Raw genomic sequence first — 20,168 nt, 5'->3', positions numbered from 1 at the left:
CGTTAATTCTCACTATGGTTCAATCCCAGACAACAAGTCGTTCTGCCGCTACATCAAATCTATCAAAATCCCATATTGAATCAACTTTCGACACATCATTCAGTTCTGGATCATTAATCATGATCTTCCGCACACTCCATTTAATCTCGTTAAAGTCCCATCAATATGGAATCAAGAGACAAATTACATGACAGAACCCCACTGAACGCTATTCAATGCAAGACGCACAACCGCAACGCAACAATTGTCGAAGAAACACTTCTTATTCGCGGCGTCACGGGTCATTTAATCCGACGCGGCTTTTGATGTCATAGCGCGGATTTACCGATCCTACGGTAGATCGACAGGTTGATATTGGATTTGATTTTTTTTTCAATCAGGTCGTTGTCACCGAATCACCGACAATCATTCGAGATGTACCTTCTAGAAGTAAACGTCGAAACGCGTTGTTAAATTGCCCGAATCCGTCATACGGGTTGAGTTCGTTTAGCTTATGCAAAACAGAGTGCTCCATTCCAAAGGGATAGAGAGAACGACGTGGGTTGACTTCAGGTTGTAGTAGAAATGCACTTTTTGTTGGCGTGTGGTTAAGAACCGTGACCGCGTGCCAATCTTTCCATTGTGGCCTGCAGGGCAGGCGTTGATGAATGCTCGTTTTATTTGCGGTAGCTCCCGGTTTACGAACCATCCAGAATGTCAAATAAAGGTGCAAAAAGCGCTACACAATAGCACTTCTCTAATGGCTGTTACGCTCCTTGGGGAAGTTAGGTGGGCATGACGTCTCCAAGATGACTCTATTGTATTCCTCACTTATTAGAAAGCTTCGCTTGATTTATTGACTGTAATTGTTTCCCCTCTCCATTCACAGACGTTGACACCAACGAACCAGATGAGAAATCGATGATCACCTACCTGAGTTCGCTGTACGATGTTTTCCCGGAGCCTCCACAAATCCACCCGCTCTTCGACATGGAATCCCAACGAAGGGTACAGGAATATCGGGAACTGGCCCAACAGCTACTGTACTGGTGCCGGGAGAAAACGTCTCTCCTTCAGGAACGAGCATTCCCCACAACGCTTATCGAACTCAAACGGTTACTATCGGATCTGAACCGGTTCCGAAGCGAAGAAGTGCCACCGCGACAACGCGACAAACAACGACTGTTTACCATCTACAAAGAGCTAGAAAAGTATTTCGAATCCATCGGCGAAGTGGACGTGGAAACCGAACTGCGGCCCGAATCGCTGGAGAAGGCCTGGCACAGGCTCATGTCCGCACTGGCGGATCGGGATATGATTCTCCAGCAGGAGGTGCAACGGCTCGAGCGGCTGCAGAAGCTGGCCGACAAAGTACAACGCGAGTACAAACACACCGAAACCGTGATTACCAAGATCGAAACCCGAATCTCAGAGGAAAGCCGCCGAATCGAACGGCTACACCCCGTCGAAGCGAAGAACATCGTCGAGGGACTGGAAAGCGACATCCGGCATCTGGAGCAGCCGCTCCAGGAAATGAACGACGACTGCCATAGTCTGAAGGACGGCCGGTATCCACAGGCTGGAGACCTATACAAAAAGTGAGTACCAAACCGCGCTCATTATAACTTCCGCAACCTTCTTCAAAAAATCCTACCCTTTTCAGAGTCACAAAACTGCACCAGCGGTGGTCCCAGCTGCGAACAACATTCCACACTAGTTTAGTACAAAAGCTGTCCGGACTGAGCTATCCAGTCCAGGAGACGACGATCACGAAGCAGACGCGCGTCGTGACCGAAACGCGCCAAATCGGAACGAACCCGTACTTCCGAGACGTCCAGGAATACACCGAGTGGTGCCAATCGAAACTGGTGAGTCTCAAAGTGGAGCATTCTCTAGGCTAGTAGCAGGTCTTTTCTTAGGGACTTGGTCACTATAATAATATAAGTTTTTATTTTGAATGGAAGGTCTCTAAAGTTTCTGCTTAAGGTGAAGATGAATCGAAGCCAAACCTCAAATCTTCAAGAGCACAAATCTGGAGAACCAAACATCCGTTTAAGCTGAAAACTTTATCGATTGGTCACCACCAAACAAACTATTGATTTTCAAACAAACTATTGATGAATCATCACTACAATTGTTGACATGAACCGTTATTGATTTTTTTGTCTATGGACCAATGCACGAGTTCGCTAATTGACTTGGGGTGCCGTGTTATTTACGTGACCATGGCAACGAGTGAATTCGGCACCGCTCAAACGTCAAATTAGTGAACTCGTGCATCGGTCCATCGCAGTCAGCGAAGGAGTGAAACTCACGCCCATCGCTGCTGTATGCAAAGAGCCTTGAAAATTGCAAAACACCCGTTGCTAAGGGCAACCCAAAATTACTGTAGAAAAATGTTCTATTTCCCACTGCATTTCCCGCATTTAGAGCCTTCAATGATACTAACGATTTAAAAAATTCATGCTCCCAACATAGGCTACTTGATGAGATTCACGTTTTTTGAACTACTGTACTGGGAAAGCCACGTGATTTTCGCGAAATTCAAGCCTACTACTATTACCATTCCCAGCACTGTATACATACCTTTCTTTTTTCTTCATTACTAAAATTGACCTTTGAATAGTTCGACATCGATGTTGAATACCATCTTGCAAACCAAGATAGCGATTTCCGGTTTGTAAAACCCATGTTGCATGGGTGATTTCAACAAACCGGAAATAATTGGTATCCCGTTCCAAAAATACCAATATTGCGTGGGTTTAGAGTGATTTTCGTTAACCGGAAGTCGTCATTATGGATTTCATAGCGTCATACATCTATTTCCGACATCTTCTCATACGAGACTGGACGCATAGGTTACAAGTGATTTCCACAAAGCGAAAATAGCCATCTTGGGTTTTTAAATGGCATCAGACATAAACTTTCACTATCTACTCATCGATTCGCACACCGGAAGTCGCCATCTTGGATTTTTAAGGCGTAAGATATCGATTTCCATAATCTACTAATCCAAAAATACCCATGGGTTTTAAGCGATTTTAATAAACCGAAAGTTGCCATCTTGGAATTCAAAATGGCGTCAGTTTTCGTTTCCGTCATCCCTATTGATACCCTGGAGAGGAGCCACGGATAAACCCCACCTCTTCGCAAAACTCGTTGAGAACAAACTATACTCAAAATTCTAACTTACCGCTCCCTCTTTTTACGCTCCGAATTCCAACGAAAAACAACTTGGTTTCTGCAATGTTTGTTAGAAGTCTGTTTGAATTTTCCAATGCACTATGGTCCAGGAATCAGTTTTACGAGGAAAGATGCATTCTGAGCTTTAGAATGAAACATTAGACAAAAACGGTCTTCTACAAAGTTGTTTGTATTAGTTGAGCCCTTTGTTTGGTTTTATTGAAAATTAGGGTGGACCACATTTTCATAGAAATGATTAACCTAACTTTCTTATTTGTAGAAATTATATTATACATGCTTCAGCAAAGTTGTAGACCATTTATTTTCAAGCAACTTTGCCAAAAAAAGTTTTTTTTTATCTCTTAAATTGACCGATTTAGAGCTTTTTTCCTACGGTGACATAGGGTGGTCCGAACAAAACTGGTTTTCTGGCTCTAGAGTTTTCAATTCAAGTTTCTCATCAAAGTAGTCTATGAAACACTTTTAGAGCTTTGAAAAATGCGTAATTTGGTGAGTGAAGATACTCGCTATCTCCTTCCGTTTAGGAGTTATTGTTGTTTTTCTTCCAAAATCATGCCTACTTTGATTGAGAATTTCTCTGATTGGGGCAAACATAAAAAATATCTTTTAACGGCGTTTAAAAGACAAAATAAAATTGTATATTATATCAAAAAATTACAGATGTGTTATTTTTGTAACTCTAATAAAACGTCTTGAAAGTCAAACATTTTTTATCACAAAAACTTTAATAACTTTTGAACTAAAATAGATATTAACAATCTTTTTGCATGAAAATTTGCGTTTTGTTAAGTTCTAAAAGTCGTTCATAGACGACTTTGACGAGAAAATAATATTAAAAATACTAGAGTTAAAAAACTTATTTTTGTTGGACCACCCTGCGATGATAAGGAAAAAATGCTCTAGATTGGTCAAATTTTGAACTACAGAAAAACTTTTTTGTCAAAGTTGATCAAAATTTTAAGTTCTACCGCTTTGCTTAAGAGCATATACCAGTATTTTTGCAAATAAAAAAGTTGATTATATGATATGTGTGATATTGTGGACCACCCTAGTTTCAAATGACACAGTATGAAAGCTTACATTTTTAGAAACAATTTTGTAGAAGATCATTTTTGTCTAAAATTTCATTTTCATGCTCAAAATGTAAAATAATAAAGAAATACATACCATGAAAATCTTCAAAATAGTTTTAGAGCCCTATCTTTCTTATTTCAGATTTCTCGTCAAAGCGGTCTATGAACGACTTTTAGAACTTAACAAAACGCAAATTTTCATGCAAAAATATTGATGATATCTATTTTAGTTCAAAAGTTATTAAAGTTTTTCTGCTTAAAAACCTTTGTTTTTCAAGGCATTTTATTAGAGTTACAAAAATAACACATCTGTAATTTTTTGATATAGTATACAATTTTATTTTGTCTTTTGAATGCCGTCAAAAGATATTTTTTATGTTTGCCCCAATCAGAGATATTCACAATCAGAGTAGGCATGTTTTTGAGAGAAAAACAACAATAACTCCTAAACGAAACGAGATAGCGAGTTTCTTCACTCAGCAAAGTACGCATTTTTTAAAGCTCTAAAAGTGTCATAGACTACTTTGATGAGAAATTTGAATTGAAAGCTCAAGAGCCAGAAAACCAGTTTTGTTCGGACCACCCTATGTCACTGCAGGAAAAAAGCTCTAAATCGGTCAATTTAAGAGATTCAAAAAAACTTTTTTTGGCAAAGTTGCTTGAAATTGAATGGTCTATAACTTTGCTGAAGCATGTATAATATAATTTCTACAAATAAGAAAGTTAGTTACACAATTTCTATGAAAATGTGGTCCACCCTAATTTTCAATAACACCAAACAAAGGGCTCAACTAATACAAACAACTTTGTAGAAGACCATTTTTGTCTAATGTTTCATTCTAAAGCTCAAAATGCATCTTTCCGCGTAAAACTGATTCCTGGACCACTGTGCAATGTGTAATGGCGATTGCTCGACAGTTAGAGCCACCTGACGAAAAAGCTATTGTTTCTGTAAGACATGTAAAATTCCTTGACCTATCAATTGGTTTTTGTACCTAAATGTTTATATTTTTAGTATCCTTGAAAAAGGTGTTAAATACATCGAAATGTCGGACATTTGAAACGAATCAGCTTTTGATTTATACTGACTGCAAAGCCAATAACAGATCACTGCCAGTTCCCTCAGTCGATAGCATTCTTCCGTATATTTTTTATTTTAGCGATATTTTCCGGTTTGTTTTACGAACATTTCTAATAATGTCTTAAAATATCCTTGAAGATCCACTAAATTCTATGAGATTTTTTTTAGGAAATTTCTCGAAGAATTTCTGTGGGACTTTATGAAAAAATCATAATAGAAAAAACTGGAGTAATTAATGAAAAGGTATCGTTAGAGAAAGACTTGGTTGAAGTCTTTTAAAAACTGGATGACAATTCTGAAGGAAATCATTGGATACATCTTTGGAGAAATTATTGGTTGTGGGAACGGGCCTGGTGTAGTAGTTAGAACTCACGCCTCTCACGCCGAGGACCTGGGATCGAATCCCATCCCCAAGATAGTCACTTATGACGTAAAGATCATAACACAGACAAACAGACGTCACACTCTCATCATTGTCCATCGCCAACCTTTTTAACGGTCGAAACAAAAATATAGTAGTTGGCCAATCGACCACCCGCAGCGCTCGCATCGGTTTTGTTCGCGTTTAACGTTTACACACTACCGCCATCTGTTGGCCTGTCGGCCAATCAAACTAATTTTAGCATTAGCGTCCTCGTGACTATGATTTTGATCGAGATTTGTTCTAAGTGTTACGTCTGTTTGTCTGTGATCATAATGACGATTTCCTTCAGAAGAGACGTACAGCCGTTAGTCCCGAGATAAACTAGCCTAGGGCTAAAAATCTCGTTAATAAACCTAGAAAAAATTACTTGAAAGTCCCAAATAGAATTCTTAGCGTTAGCTTGGTTAGTTCGTAGATTGGATACTCGCAATATTCATGTTTTTTTTTTTTTAACTCATCTAGATTACTTTCAGAGACACAAGGCTTGGGGGTTGACTTTTATCCAATCTTAAACAAGAGTACAAAGACCATGAATACTGCTATTGCCGGCCACGCCCATCTTTACCGTAACTTGGAAAAGGGAAAGGAAATGTTGAAGTAGCACTTACTTAACGAAAGGCCACCGACTCCGCGACGCCCTCATAAGTGCTACGTAGTTGGTGGTTGGGAGCGGTATTAGGTCTGGATTTGCCTGAAAAGCTAGCGCCCAGAGCTTTTGATGTTTAATTTATTTTGATTTCATCTCTTGAAAGCCGGCAATCGAGTGACAAGCAATATTTTATTTACAGAATAAAAAATGTGGTTTCGTATACAATTGTTGTTTTCGTGTAAAATTGATTGATTAGGTACTAGTTTTCTTCTTGTTAACTAGTTAAAAGTAGCTTCAATCCCTCAGGAGTCATCTAATTGTTTTGAAAAAAAAAATGATTGCGGTTACCCAAATTATTACAATCAACCGACCAAATTGAAAGTCTTAAACAGAACTCTTGGACGAAATCCTAGTGTATCGTTCAAAGAATCACTGAATGAATTTAGGGATTTTCTTAAAAAAATTGTACCGTGATGATACCATATATCGCGCATGCTCCTAATTTCGCTCACTGCCATTTTATCCCTATTTATTGATACATATTAGACTTTAGGATTGCATGTTATGTAACCATGACTGAAATAAAATTATTCAAAATACTAACCAGCAAAAAAATATTTCACAAAATATGTTTAAAATGTCAGTGAGCTAAATTAGGAGCGCCCGCGAAATATGGGTACTTTACGGTAAAAGAATCGGTCTCCTTTTGGTCTCTTTTTTCCAGTCGCTACCAGCCCTGCTTGGTAGACTAAGAGTATTCTTGCGAAATTAGTTAAATATATTTTAGAGAAATTGATGGTGGCATATTTGGAGTGATTTCTGGGGTTATTCCCAAAAAATCTAGGATGAATTTTTGAAGATATCATGAACGAAATTCATAGAGGAGTTCCTGAAGAAGGTCATTAACGAATCAATAAACTAATTCCTGAAGAAATCTCCGTGGTAATACCTGAAGGAAACTTTGAACAAAAACTTGAATTAGTTTCTGATTACATTCTTAACAATACAGTAATACGAGCAGTTATACCTATCGTAATGGTACAATTCCTATTGGCGAGAAACGTGGAGTTAGTTTATGTATGGTCTCTTTTTCACTTTTGTTCGGTCTTTTTTTCCAAACATAGGGTCTTTAAAGGTAGTGCCCGTAGCAGCCCTACATTCTTGCCCATAATACTTCTCCCATTAACATGCTTCTTCTCTGCAATTTCCAGAAACAACTACTCACCTCGGACTACGGGTCGGACCTGCCGTCGGCCAAGGTGGAACTCGAGCGGCACCAGCACGAGCACAAGGTGATCGACCAGTTCCACTCGAAGATCATCCAGAGCGAACGGCACCAGAGCAACTTCAGCGGCGACGAGCTGCAGCTGTACCAGCAGAAGCTCAGCCAGCTGCAGAAGATCTACGCCGAACTGCTGAGCACCTCGACGAAACGGCTGTCGGATCTGGATGCGCTGGCGGACTTTTTGTCTGCGGCGACGTCCGAGCTCAGTTGGCTGAACGATCGCGAACAGATCGAGGTCAGCCGGGACTGGGCCGACAAGAATCTGGATCTGTCGGCTGTCCATCGGTACTATGAGGTAAGTTTCTTCGGCACAATGCACAACTATTCTATACTGTAAACTGCAACTTTCTTTTCTTCGCTATGAAATTTACTTTCCGTTTTCGATCGATCGTTGTTAAACTAACTGTGAAACTGCGCGCAATCTCTAACCACTAGTCTACTTTCAAGCGTTCGTATGGAAACGGTGACGAAGTAAGTACCGCCAGTAGGTGGATTTGAGTAACAGTACTTGTGTGAATGTTTGGTTTGAGTTTTATCCTGTTGCTTGATTCCCTATTACAGGTGAATTATTTTACGATTCGTAACGTAACTCACCTGTATACTCTTTTTTTGTTTGTGTCATTTTGCTATTCAGATAGACCAAGCTGAGAGTAGTGAGTTCGAATCTCACCGGTCGAGGATCTTTTCGTAAATTATATTTTATCGGCTTCCCCGGGCTTAACTTTGGAAGTGTTGGTGGTGGTTGGTCCCTAGTGATAAATCCTACCTCCGTTCTGGTCACGATCTTCAGATTATCGTGATTCGTCAACATTCTTATTGATAAAGTGGGGGGACAGGCTTGAAATGGGGTTTGAAAGAAAAGAATGTCAGAACAGGTATCCACCGGCGACGCCAAACGGACCAACGTAATGTGGTGTAATCTGGGATTTGTGGATTGAATACTGATATTTTTTGCCAAGCATCAATATGGGTGACTTCCGAGGATAGCGAAACGTAAGAGGGGTTATGACAAGGTTGTGGGTAAATCCATCACATTGGGGTTGTGACTCTGTGTCTTGTCAGGAATTAGGGTCTGATTGGTATTGTAGTATGCAATAGAGTTCGGAATTGATAGACAGACTTTTAGGAAAGAAGTTTTGAACGTAAGGCAGCAGCACCTTGGATCGTGGAGGGCGTTGGTCTGGAGAGTTGGGCAGCTGTTTATGCTGGGTTACATTACGTAGAAAGTGGAATCTGTTTTGCTTCGCATAAATTATGGGAAGTATTTGAAAATGGTTTCTTGTTCAGATTGTGTAACGCAAGAAAGAATCTTTAGCTCGGCGTTATATTAGGAGGTTATTATAGTGCAGGGTCGAAGAGAGGATGAATATTTGATCACTTAAACTTTACGCTGCAAGATATTCGTAGTCGTTTTTCGTTTTTTTTTTTCTGATGTACAGGTATAAACAGGTATATTTAGCCTAAATAATGAACAATCATACGCGTAGAGCCTACGGGTCATGAAGTTAGGATTGAAATCAAAATAATATTGCGCATTTCTTTCACACCACAGGATTATCGCAGAAGTTTTTACATGTGCGGAGGTGCCGGTAGAGGTGCGCGATTGCGTCGAGTCGGGTCGGTGTTTTCAGCGGACTCATATTTCGCAAATCGAAGAATGAGTGCTCTGAGGGCATCAACATGATTCGATGCGGTCTCACACTTTTATTTGTGCTTTTGCACTTGTCTTATTAAATAGGAATACTTTGTGTTAGGGAAAGTGGAGGAGAATAAATTATGATTTATTAGAATTTTCTAATAGAGGCAGAGTTCACATGTTACTTAGGTATTTGAAAGCAAATGAGAACCACATTAAATAATAGATAAACACTAATGCTCATGTTTTTATATTTTTATATTTTTCATTTCATCACGGTCCTCATTGCCCGAGCGGAGTCGACAAAACTCGAGGTGAATAGAATCGACGGAACTACGATACGGAAAAGAAACAGATGAGAAACTATCGATACATTTATTCAACTATAAAAATCACGTTTTAACGTAATAACTTTATTTCTTTCTTCTCGTTCCAGCAATCCAACAGCCAAACCATTTCTACTATCTTTTCATTTCCTCTTCGTTACATTTATAGTCCCTCTGGTACTGAATCGAATGGCGCATTCCGCTTTTATTAGCGCTGTCTTTGCTGTACGTTGAGCATGGTGTCGGAGGTGGTGTGCTCTGTAGAACATCTGATGTGCTACACGGCACGCCACTTCCGACATTTTGTTTGGTGTGCGGGATGGGCAGTGCTGGTGATGAGGTGGAGGGCGCTATTCGGTTTAGTGGCAGAGGGACTATATCTATTTAATGTATCTGAAACTTGTGGGACCGCTTTAATTCCGGCGCCTGCTTGTGGAAGAACCCGGTGTGCTAAACGGTATAGGACATGTTAACGGGGGAGGCTTGGTAGGTCCTCACCCAGCCCGTGTCTAGATTGGCGGATAATTGTCTGCCAGGGTGTGGATTGAGCAATTACAATTACAATTACAATTCCCCGGGCTTAACTTTGGAAGTGTTCATAGGAACACTTAGCTTAGAACGTAACGCAAGAAAAAAGCCTCGATATACTTCTGAGAGTATGGCTAGCAAAACCGTTGCTGAGAAAGTCTTATATCGATTTGTATCTTTTATGCCCTACTGGGCAATGTTTTTATGTTGTGCCTATGTTATTCTTAAGTCGCATGCTTCTATTACCGCTTTATTTTCTCATAATAGGCCACCAGTCCTAATTTGTTTGCTATGTACATAACGTGCATAACGTATTCAGTCAAGTACAACCTACAATTTAACTTATCAAACATCTCTTCTTCCCCACCCAATCTAGAACCTGATGTCCGAGTTGGAGAAACGTGAGATGCACTTTGCCACCATCCTCGACCGCGGAGAGGCACTTCTAGTCCAGCAACACCCCGCCTCGAAGTGTATCGAGGGTCACCTGCAGGCGCTCCAGTCGCAGTGGTCCTGGCTATTGCAGCTGACCCTCTGTCTAGAGGTGCATCTCAAGCATGCCACCGATTACCACTCGTTCTTCGACGAGATCCGGGAGGCGGAAAATTGGCTCGTCAAACGGGACGACATCCTGAACACCAAGTACTCCCAGTCGGAGTTTTCGCTCGATCAGGGCGAGGGACTTTTGCGCGGCATGCAGGACATCCGGGAAGAGTTGAATGCCTTCGGCGAAACGGTGGCCCATCTACAGCACCAAGCCACAACGATAGTGCCTTTGAAGCAACGGAAGCAACCGGTCAATCGGCAATGTACCGTCCAGACCATTTGCTCGTACAAACAAGGTAACATCTCGCTGGAAAAGAACGAATCCTGTACCCTGCTGGACACTTCCGGCCGAGTCAAATGGCGAGTGAAGACGAACAAAGGTGCCGAAGGATCCGTCCATGGTGTGTGTCTTCTTCTTCCGCCACCGGACCAGGAGGCAATCGAAGCTGCCGATCGGTTGAAGCGACTGTTCGACCGGTCGATTGCCCTGTGGCAGAAGAAACAGCTGCGACTGCGTCAGAATATGATCTTCGCCACCATCAAGGTGGTCAAAGGCTGGGACTTTGAGCAATTTTTGGCGATGGGTGCCGAACAGCGAACGGCGATCCGGCGGGCGTTGAATGACGACGCCGACAAGCTGCTGGCCGAGGGCGACCCTGCGGATCCGCAGCTGCGTCGACTGCGGCGCGAAATGGACGAGGTCAACCGACTGTTTGACGAATTCGAGAAACGTGCCAGAGCTGAAGGTGAGTAGTGTACGGTGACGCCAGGGTTACCATCCGTCCTGATTTAGTAGGACATGTCCTGATTTTGAACTTTATTGGAAGCGTCCTGATTTTTGTTTCATATTCAAGGATGTTTCCTGATTTTTCTTTTATCATATGTTATAGGTATATCTAACCCCAAAAATTTGTGTAGAAATCGACTGTTTCGTTTAATATTGGAATTCACGGTTACGCGGTCTTGAAATGATTAAAATGAGCTTTATTTAAAATCAACGTTTCGACTCGGCGAATGTGTCTTCTTTAGGGGACATTAGAAGACACAATCCCCGTGTCGAAAAGTAGGGTTACAATAAATCTTGTTTTAATAATTCCAAGACTGCGTAGACGCGATGATGTTATATCATCGTTATCATATACGTTAATATGATACCATTCTTATCAAGTTAACAACAATCATAATAATCATTTTGTATAAAAAAAAACAGAATAACAATAACTTTTCATAGCACATTTAGTTATTCGTTATTTTTATCTAAAATATCAAAATAAGTAATCTATAAGTTATAAGTTAAATTGCGTCAATACAAAAAATGACATCAAAAATAGTAATCATTGTGATGTTTGATTGAGAAAACGAATTCACAATGATGATATCTTGTTATGTAATCTTAATTATTGAATATTTAATATGCAAGTATGTCAGACTGATTATGGTTAGGTACAGTGTTTGTCATTTTTGCGTAGCTGAAAATTCAAAATATTGTTCATTTTGGCTAATACGTTGAATAATGAATCAAACTTTCAGGGTAACTTTGAATACCTGTTAAGACATCTTTTGAAAACTGAACAACTGGTATTTTTGTTACTCTCTTGATTATCTCTATTGACTTATTCATATCACATGAAATTAAAAAAACCGGAGCTCGAAAATATAAATTTGGATTTAATAAGCTATCAGTTGAAAATTGATTGTTGTAAAATTCAATTTGTAATTGATCTTGCCCATGATGTCCATTTAAGAACTTCTCTTCTTGATAAGAAAGTTTATTTTGAAGAGATTAATGTGGAAAGTTGTTTTAGGGGACCGAAGTATTCAAGAGTATTTACTACAGAAAACAATTTTCCGCTACTTTTTTCCACTGAATATATTAAAATAAGTTTGCATGCTGCCACGGAGTAATAGTTGACAGGTTAACCATCACTCTATTATGCAATAATGGTTTAAAAATCTGAGGTATCTCTTACCTATCAAGGGGACGGACCTGGTGTAGTGGTTGGAACTCACACCTTTCACGCTGAGGACCTGAGATCGAATCCCATTCCCGAGATAGCCACTAAAATTTTCAGTGGCGACTTCCTTCGGAAGGGAAGTAAAGCCGTTGGTCCCGAGATGAACTAGCCCAGGGCTAAAAATCTCGTTAATAAAGATAATATTTTTATCTCTTACCTATCGTAAGGTTTTGAATGGCCTCAAAGGTTTACGGATGAATTTGAAACGTTAATTCACATATTCAGTAAAATATACAAATTATTTTCACTTCCCCATTTATCCACTTTCCCAGCGGTACTTTCTAGAAAACTACAGGGGTCTTTTCTTAGGTGACACGCCCAAGATACACTAAGGGGTCATGTACAAATTACGTCACGCTCCAAGGGAGGAAGGGGGTCAAACCAAGCGTGACAACCCTACCAAATTTGTTGGAGGTTAATTCAAAAAACGTTGTCTAAAACGTTGAAATTTAGCGTGACTTAATTTGTATACCATCCCTAAGCATATTTCAGCTGGATAAACTCTTACTCAGCTAATAATGTTACTTGGGGATCTTGTCCCACCTTACCCTACCGCAAAAATGTCTAAAGTATTGTAGAAAAATGTTCTGATGTTTGTGGTTTTCAATTAAAATTAGTTTTAAATTTTCGGCTTCATGTGGTTTTGGCCTTTTGTGATTCGGCCTTTTGAGATTCGGCCTTATGTGATTCAGCCTTTTGTGGTAGACCCAAATTTTCAGCACCAAAGGTCGTCTGGTTCTCTAGATTTGTGCTCTTCAAAATTCGAAGATTGTCTTCGATGTCTCTCCACCTTATTGGTTTGCCATTCAAAAAATTTAATGACAGTAGGACAGGAACAAATTTAATTTCTTATTTTAAGATATTTCAGCTTTTATTTCAAAATTAGTTCCAAGAAACTTCTTAAGCAATTCACCTCTACCCGAATTTCAGGAAATATCAAGATTTACTCCTCCAATATTGAACTTCACCATTAGATAGGTTTTTGGTATAGTTGCGTATTATGGACCCTACAGAAAAACATAAAATTGACACTCAAAGTAACCTTATTTCTTTACAAATCCACCGGGGGAACTTCGATTGCATTGTTAGTCAGCAGTTTCAGGAAAAATAGGTATTTAGTTTGCGGCGCACAAATACTGATATTTGAACAGTGAAACCACTCTACTCAAGAGGGTCCATAAATAGCATTTTCAGGTGGGTCCATAATAGACACGTCGGCAACAAGCCGGATTACATGGGAATCAAATGGAGGGTCCATAATAGAAAACGTAAAATTTGAGATTGATCCATTTTGATTTTTAGCATCGTAAGTGTGGAAAAGTCAGCAAATTTGGACTGCTTCAAATTCATCAAGTATGGTTCCCCTAGCAAACTTCATACAGCTGTATCTCGAATAAATCATAGCCGATTTAAGCTCAATAGGCTTCATTTAAAACCGTAGTCCTAATCCTTTGATTTGGTTTTAATTACATATTTTTTAACATATTGAGTTGTTATATGTGGCAAAACAAAATGATTGCGCCTCAACCGTCAATTTTAGATATACGGTGTTTCGGCAAAGTTTCTCCATATTTTTCAGACATTTTTTTCAGTGATGTAAAATTAAGGTGGCCCGCATGGTTTACGAGATCAGCATATACACTTTTTTGCTGACGCATTTAGTCATATACAATGTTCTACAATGTTTTAGAACAACCAATTTGGAGCAATTTTGCCGAAGAACCCAAATTTCTATCCCTTATGGTTCGCGGGTTATGGTTATTTTTTAAACAAATAAGTTAGGGTGGTACTGAAAAATCAGTTTTTTCTTGATTATTTTCTTTATTTTTTATATGGAATTTTCTAAGAAATTTCAAATTGTTGTCAATGATAGTATATTGTGCAATTTTGATGTATTACCATTATATGTGGATAACGGTATGGGTAAATACTAAAATTTACTTGAAAATCGTATAATTTAGGACCACTGTAATGATTTTAGACTCAATCAGAGGGTCACCCTATACGACGGAACTGTTTCGAAACATAATTTACGACCGTTCAGAGTTGATTGAGCGGAATGATTTTTGGCCAAATCTGAAAGGTTGAAATGGCGGGCGCATTCGATCTCATTTCTTAGCTGGGGGACAATAGTTTGCCGTTTAATTGGTTAATTGAGCTGTATGACCGTATTGGGGATTTGTGGTCACATATCTATTTCCATTGTGAGTGTCAACGATCAGCGATCAGCGAAGGTCAAGAATAATGACCCATTCGTTCTGGTCCACACATTTATTAGATCAAATGACATTTTTTCTCTCATCAAATAGAGACTACTCACAGTTAATTTTTAACGACTTTTCCCCTGAAATATGAGGTGGGTGTTTTTGGAGGCAAAGTTTTTCGTTGCTCAGATCGTGTGATCAGTTAGAATCGCACCGTTGATCGCTGCAGATCACATTTTGGAAGCAAATAGTTCTCTTTTAGTGAAAGATATTCTGTGTAAAAGTGAATTTATTTGAAAAGTAGACATGAAGGGAGTTTTTCGATTTAGATCTTTTCGAGGTTGCTTCAGTTGACCATTCAGTAATAATGGAAGTGTAAATTCTAATAAGGGATTTTTTCAATTCCAGAGGAAAGCAAGCAAGCTAGCAGAATCTTCACCGAACAATGCATTTCCCTCAAGACTCGCTTGGAGGAGATGGCCCGCGAGTTGGACCACATAATCCTCTCGCCGATGCCGCGTGATCTGGACTCGCTGGAACATGCGGTCCAGATTTTGGAGGACTACAAACGGCGACTGGGTCTGCTGGAACCGGACCTAAAACATCTGCAGGAGACATTCCGTACCATCACGCTGAAGACGCCTGCCCTCAAGAAGAGCCTCGACCATCTGTTGGAACTGTGGAAAGAACTCAACACGCAGGCGAACCTGCATGGCGATCGGTTGAAATTGCTCGAAGGTGCTCTAGCTGGTCTGGAGGACAACGAGCAGGTGATTTCCGATCTGGAGGGAAAGTTGTCCCGCCAGTTGGAATTGCCATCGTCACAGGAGGGTCTGTACGAAGTGTTCAAGAAGTTGAGCTCCATCCAGGAAACGATTTCCGCCCAACAGCCGGAAATGGACAAGATGAACGACTCTGCCGATCACTTGGGTCGCATGGGAGTTCCAACGAAGGTTTTGGGAGACCTGAAGCGACTGCACGCCAATGTGGAACGCTTGAATTCGCGATGGAACAACATTTGCGGACAGTTGGCCGAGCGGTAATATAATTCTATGATTTAGATGAAATGTGAGTCTCATAACCCTTTATTGTGTAGATTGCGAAGTGTAGAAACCGCTATCGGTCTGATGAAGAATCTGCAGACGAGCATCGTTGTGGAAGAGACGTGGGTTGAGAAGCAAACCGAGAAGCTACAAGCATTGCCAACGGCCACCTCCGCTAGAGAACTGGATGTAAGTACCCCATTTCCAGCCTTTATCCCCGTTCTTGTGTCGCTGCTTTCAGGTTTCATTGAACATAAAAAGTTAGCTATTGTCGCAGGAAGTTTAGTAGGTTGACTTCGGAACAATCGAGTTAATTGCTATTGATGATGATGATGATGATGATGACGAGGAAACGACGTGCTTTCAGGATTGCCCTATTCGTCTCTATGATTTAGGTTCCACCGCCCCCTCTCTTTTTCAGTCAGGCAGTTTAAGACTCAGTTCACACACACGAACCCGTACACAGATTCCCAAACATAAATTCTAGAGTCTAACCAGCTAGCCAACCAGTAGAAGATTGACCGGAATAGATTAACTAACCGTACATCGTCGTCGTAGTGGAAACAAATTAACTAACTGCATTCAACACTGTTCAAGCTAATCACGAATCGGAGGAGGGGACCAGATTAACCCAAAATTTTTACTCGTCGTTTTGGTAAAGTGTGCTGATGCACGGTGCATCGCAAAAGAATTAGAACGTAGCTTCGAAAAGAAGCCTATAGACGTGAATGGTTTGTTGTGGTACTAATATTTATTAGAAAGTAATGAAGGAAAAACTTTTATTCCATTTGGAACTTTTCCTAATAACATTTTTCTTTACAAAAAAAAAAAACGATTCAATGATCAGAAACTGATCTTCTCGCTTAGATATTGAATCCTGAGAAAATTGAGTGAAAATAAGTGTATCGCTATAATCATGATTTGCAGCACATCATGAGCCCCAGTTTATCGTATACTGCTACAGCTCTGATTAGATCGGGGGATAGCAGTGCATGATAAACATCAAGGATTTCTAAAAAAATGCTCCATGATTTTTTTCAGAATTTTTCCAAAACATTCTTCCGGGATTCAACTTAGAGCATTCAGAGGAATGCTTTGTTTAATCCTCTGTATAAATATCAGTGGAATGCCTAGAGGAATAAACTTTTGGATTTTTGTAGAAGCTTTCCGATGGAAGTAGAGAGAGCAAAAATTTCAAGTTCAATCCTTTTGCGGAACTCCTGGTAGTTTTTTTTTTTTGCGGGAATACTTGTAATTTTTCAGAAACAAAAATTCTTGTGGACTCTTTGGATTTTTTTGGTTAATTCCCTGGAGGAATTTCTTACAACCCTGGATAAATTCTATGAAGAAATGTAAAACCTATGATTTTTTTCGGCGAACGTCTGATAGATTTTTCTGGTGTAAATTCTGGCGAAAATCTGGTGATACTCCCAGTATTAACTCTGGAAGAACTACTGGTAAAATTCCTTTAAAAACTCCTCTTCGAAAAATTACTGATGAAATAAAAAATACTGGCGAAATTCTGATAGATTTTTTTGGTGTAAATTCTGGAGAAACTCTGGTGATACTCCCAGTATTAACTCTGGAAGAACTACTGGTGAAATTCCTATAAAAACTCCTCTTCGAAAAATTACTGATGAAATAATTGGAGAAACTTGTGAAATCTCTGAGGAAATTACTGGTAAACATGGTGGTTGAATCCCTTGCGAAATAGGTTATGGAGGACATCTTGGTGGAATCATTGGAGGTTTTTTTTCCATAATGTTTTGGAAGGAACCCTTGAGGATTTTTTGAATTCCCGATAAAATCACAGGAAAAATAGTGGTGGAGTTTCTGAAAGAATTTCTAGAGGAATCCCTGTAAGAATTTCAACTGTAATCCTTGGATGACCCTCTGGTGGAGTCTCTGGAGGATTTATCTGGGGGATTTTTATTCGGAATCCTTAAAGGAAATCCAAGCGGAATGTTTGAAGGAATTCCTGGAATTACTGGAATCCCAGGAGGAACTCCTGATAGCCACTGGAGAATATATTGATGGATCGCTAGTAGGGTATTTATTTAATAACACGAAAGAGCATGTTACGGCAACTACTTTAACAATTTTTCCCGCTCAAATAACGGCTATATCATATTGAAACATTAATTTAAAAAGTAAATTGTTCATGACTCTTTTGATCATGTTTGACGTTCGCTTAGTCGACAAAACACCACAGGGGTTTTATTTTTAACTCGGAAAAAAAATAGTCGCAGAATTACTAACGTTTATACATTAATGACTATTTTCTGTCTGCCTCTCTTTCATTCTGCTGTGAATTTTTACACTAACTGTCAACTGCAGAATGAAAGAGAGGTAGATAGAAAATAATCATCAATTACTAAAATTTAAGCTGTGTTGTTATATTCACCATAATGGTTTTGGTGAGTAAATTTGACGGATAGCGCCGAAAATTTTTGTTGCATAGGATCCATCGAATGTAGCGTGGTTGTTGCACCAGGGCTAGGTTCATTTCTCGAGCGCGTACACGGAAAAAAATTAAACTAAAAAAAAAAATTAAAGTTTATGCATTAGTTTTATTCATTTTTTCTGGGATTCATCGGGAAGATCATCTCAGATTATAAATTGAATCACTTTAGGATTCTTCAAGAAGTTCTGAAAATTCTCCTTGGATTTTTCAGAATATCTCTCTGAGATTCTTCCTGGAATCCCTCATCAATTCTTCCGTAAATTTATCTGTGATTATCCTAAAAATCTCTCTGAAGTTCTTTCGGTAGTTCTCATGGAATTCTTGATACGAAATCCTCCTGAAATATATCAGGAAATCCCTCTGTTGCTCATTCATAAACCTATTTAGAGCTGATCCGTCCAAAAATCCTTTATGGATTATTCTGGAAATGCCTCTGGGATTCCTCTTGCAATTTATTTATGATACTTTAGAAAATCTTTCGGAGAATCTTACAAGAACCTAAGAAAAACCCTTCTGGGATTCTTCCAAAAATCTCTCGGAAAGTCCTCTTAGTGTCTTTCGGAAATCCTTCTGCAATTATTATAGTTATCTCTCTGATCGCTCTGTGATTCTTCCGAAAAAAAAGTACCAGGAAGACTTTCTCTTGGATTAGCCCGCATATTCGTCTCGGATATTTATGGAAATCTTTTGGATTTCATCCGTGAAATTTCCATGGAATTCTGCAGAAAATGATTCTATGATTGTTTTGCAGAGAGATGGAATTCTTTAAAAGGACCGGTGATTCTTCTAAACATCTGTTAAAGAATTTTTTCCAGAAATCTTTCGGGTTCCGCACAAAAATCCGTCAGGATGTCTTCTGGAAATCCATCCAAAATTATTACATTATACCATCTGTTTTTTTTTCGGAAGATCGTCAGTAATTCTTTTATGAATGTCCCTGGATATCTCTTAAATTTTCTCAGGATTTAGATTCTTCTGAGATTCCTCTGGAAATCCGTCTGAAACTATAATAAAAAATCTGTTCTTTCACTGTCAGATTATTTCGTTCAAATTCTTGAAATTCTCCCGCAAATCCCTATGGAATACTTTTGGAAATTCTATCCGGAAATTCTTCCAGATATCTCTCGCGGATTTATTTAACAATCTGTTTTATGGAAATCCATCCAAAATTTGTCCAAAAAAATTCTCAGAAATTCTTCCGAAAACTCATCAGAAATTGTTCGGAAATTCTCCTGGCCCTGTTCTAGAAATTTCTCTTTAATTCTAACGGAAGATTGCTTTGGTTTTTCTACCTTTTTGTAATTCTTCCATAAATCCTCATGAGACTCTTTCAGATTTTTATGGAAATCCATGAATAATTTTTCCAGAAATCCTTCAAAAACTCATTCAGAAATCTCTGTGATTCTTTCGCAAATTATCCCAAAATTCTTCCGGAAATCCTTCTACAATCCCAAAGAAATTTCCAAAAGGATTTTAAGAAGAATACATGAAAGATATTCGGAAAAGTCCTAGAATTATTGTCTGCAGAATCACAATGTTATTACCGCAAGAATACCAGAACTATTCACGGTAGAATCCCATTAAAACTTCCGGCAGTATCCGTGAATGATATCTGGATGATTTGGTATTTCTGGATGAATATCAAAAGGTTTTGCGGAAGAGCAGGAATAATTCCAGGAAAAAATCCGGAAGTATCTTTCAAAGATATTATGAAGCCTTCCAGCAGGATTTCCGGAAGAATCCAAGGGAGATACTCAAAAGAATTATCACA

General features: G+C 39.3%; 1 protein-coding gene across 47 annotated transcripts in view; it reads left to right on the top strand.

Annotated features, from left to right (window-relative positions):
* The window catches only part of LOC5576237 (dystonin), a 627,686-nt gene that overhangs the window by 488,816 nt on the left and 118,702 nt on the right, over nucleotides 1–20,168 (top strand). For 28 of the 47 annotated variants that reach the window (XM_021853528.1, XM_021853523.1, XM_021853524.1 and 25 more), the window contains 7 exons: nucleotides 869–1,577; nucleotides 1,643–1,847; nucleotides 7,562–7,930; nucleotides 8,071–8,106; nucleotides 10,502–11,417; nucleotides 15,299–15,929; nucleotides 15,987–16,122. In XM_021853528.1, the coding sequence (XP_021709220.1) occupies nucleotides 869–1,577; nucleotides 1,643–1,847; nucleotides 7,562–7,930; nucleotides 8,071–8,106; nucleotides 10,502–11,417; nucleotides 15,299–15,929; nucleotides 15,987–16,122 (3,002 nt within the window). Of the gene's footprint in view, nucleotides 1–868; nucleotides 1,578–1,642; nucleotides 1,848–7,561; nucleotides 7,931–8,070; nucleotides 8,107–10,501; nucleotides 11,418–15,111; nucleotides 15,231–15,298; nucleotides 15,930–15,986; nucleotides 16,123–20,168 lie in introns of those variants that run through there. The other 19 variants (XM_021853529.1, XM_021853522.1, XM_021853521.1 and 16 more) reach the window with 3 other exon arrangements.

The sequence above is a fragment of the Aedes aegypti genome, chromosome 3 (genome assembly GCF_002204515.2).
Source record: "Aedes aegypti strain LVP_AGWG chromosome 3, AaegL5.0 Primary Assembly, whole genome shotgun sequence".
Classification (NCBI taxonomy): domain Eukaryota; kingdom Metazoa; phylum Arthropoda; class Insecta; order Diptera; family Culicidae; genus Aedes; species Aedes aegypti.
This window is presented reverse-complemented; position numbering and strand designations above follow the sequence as displayed.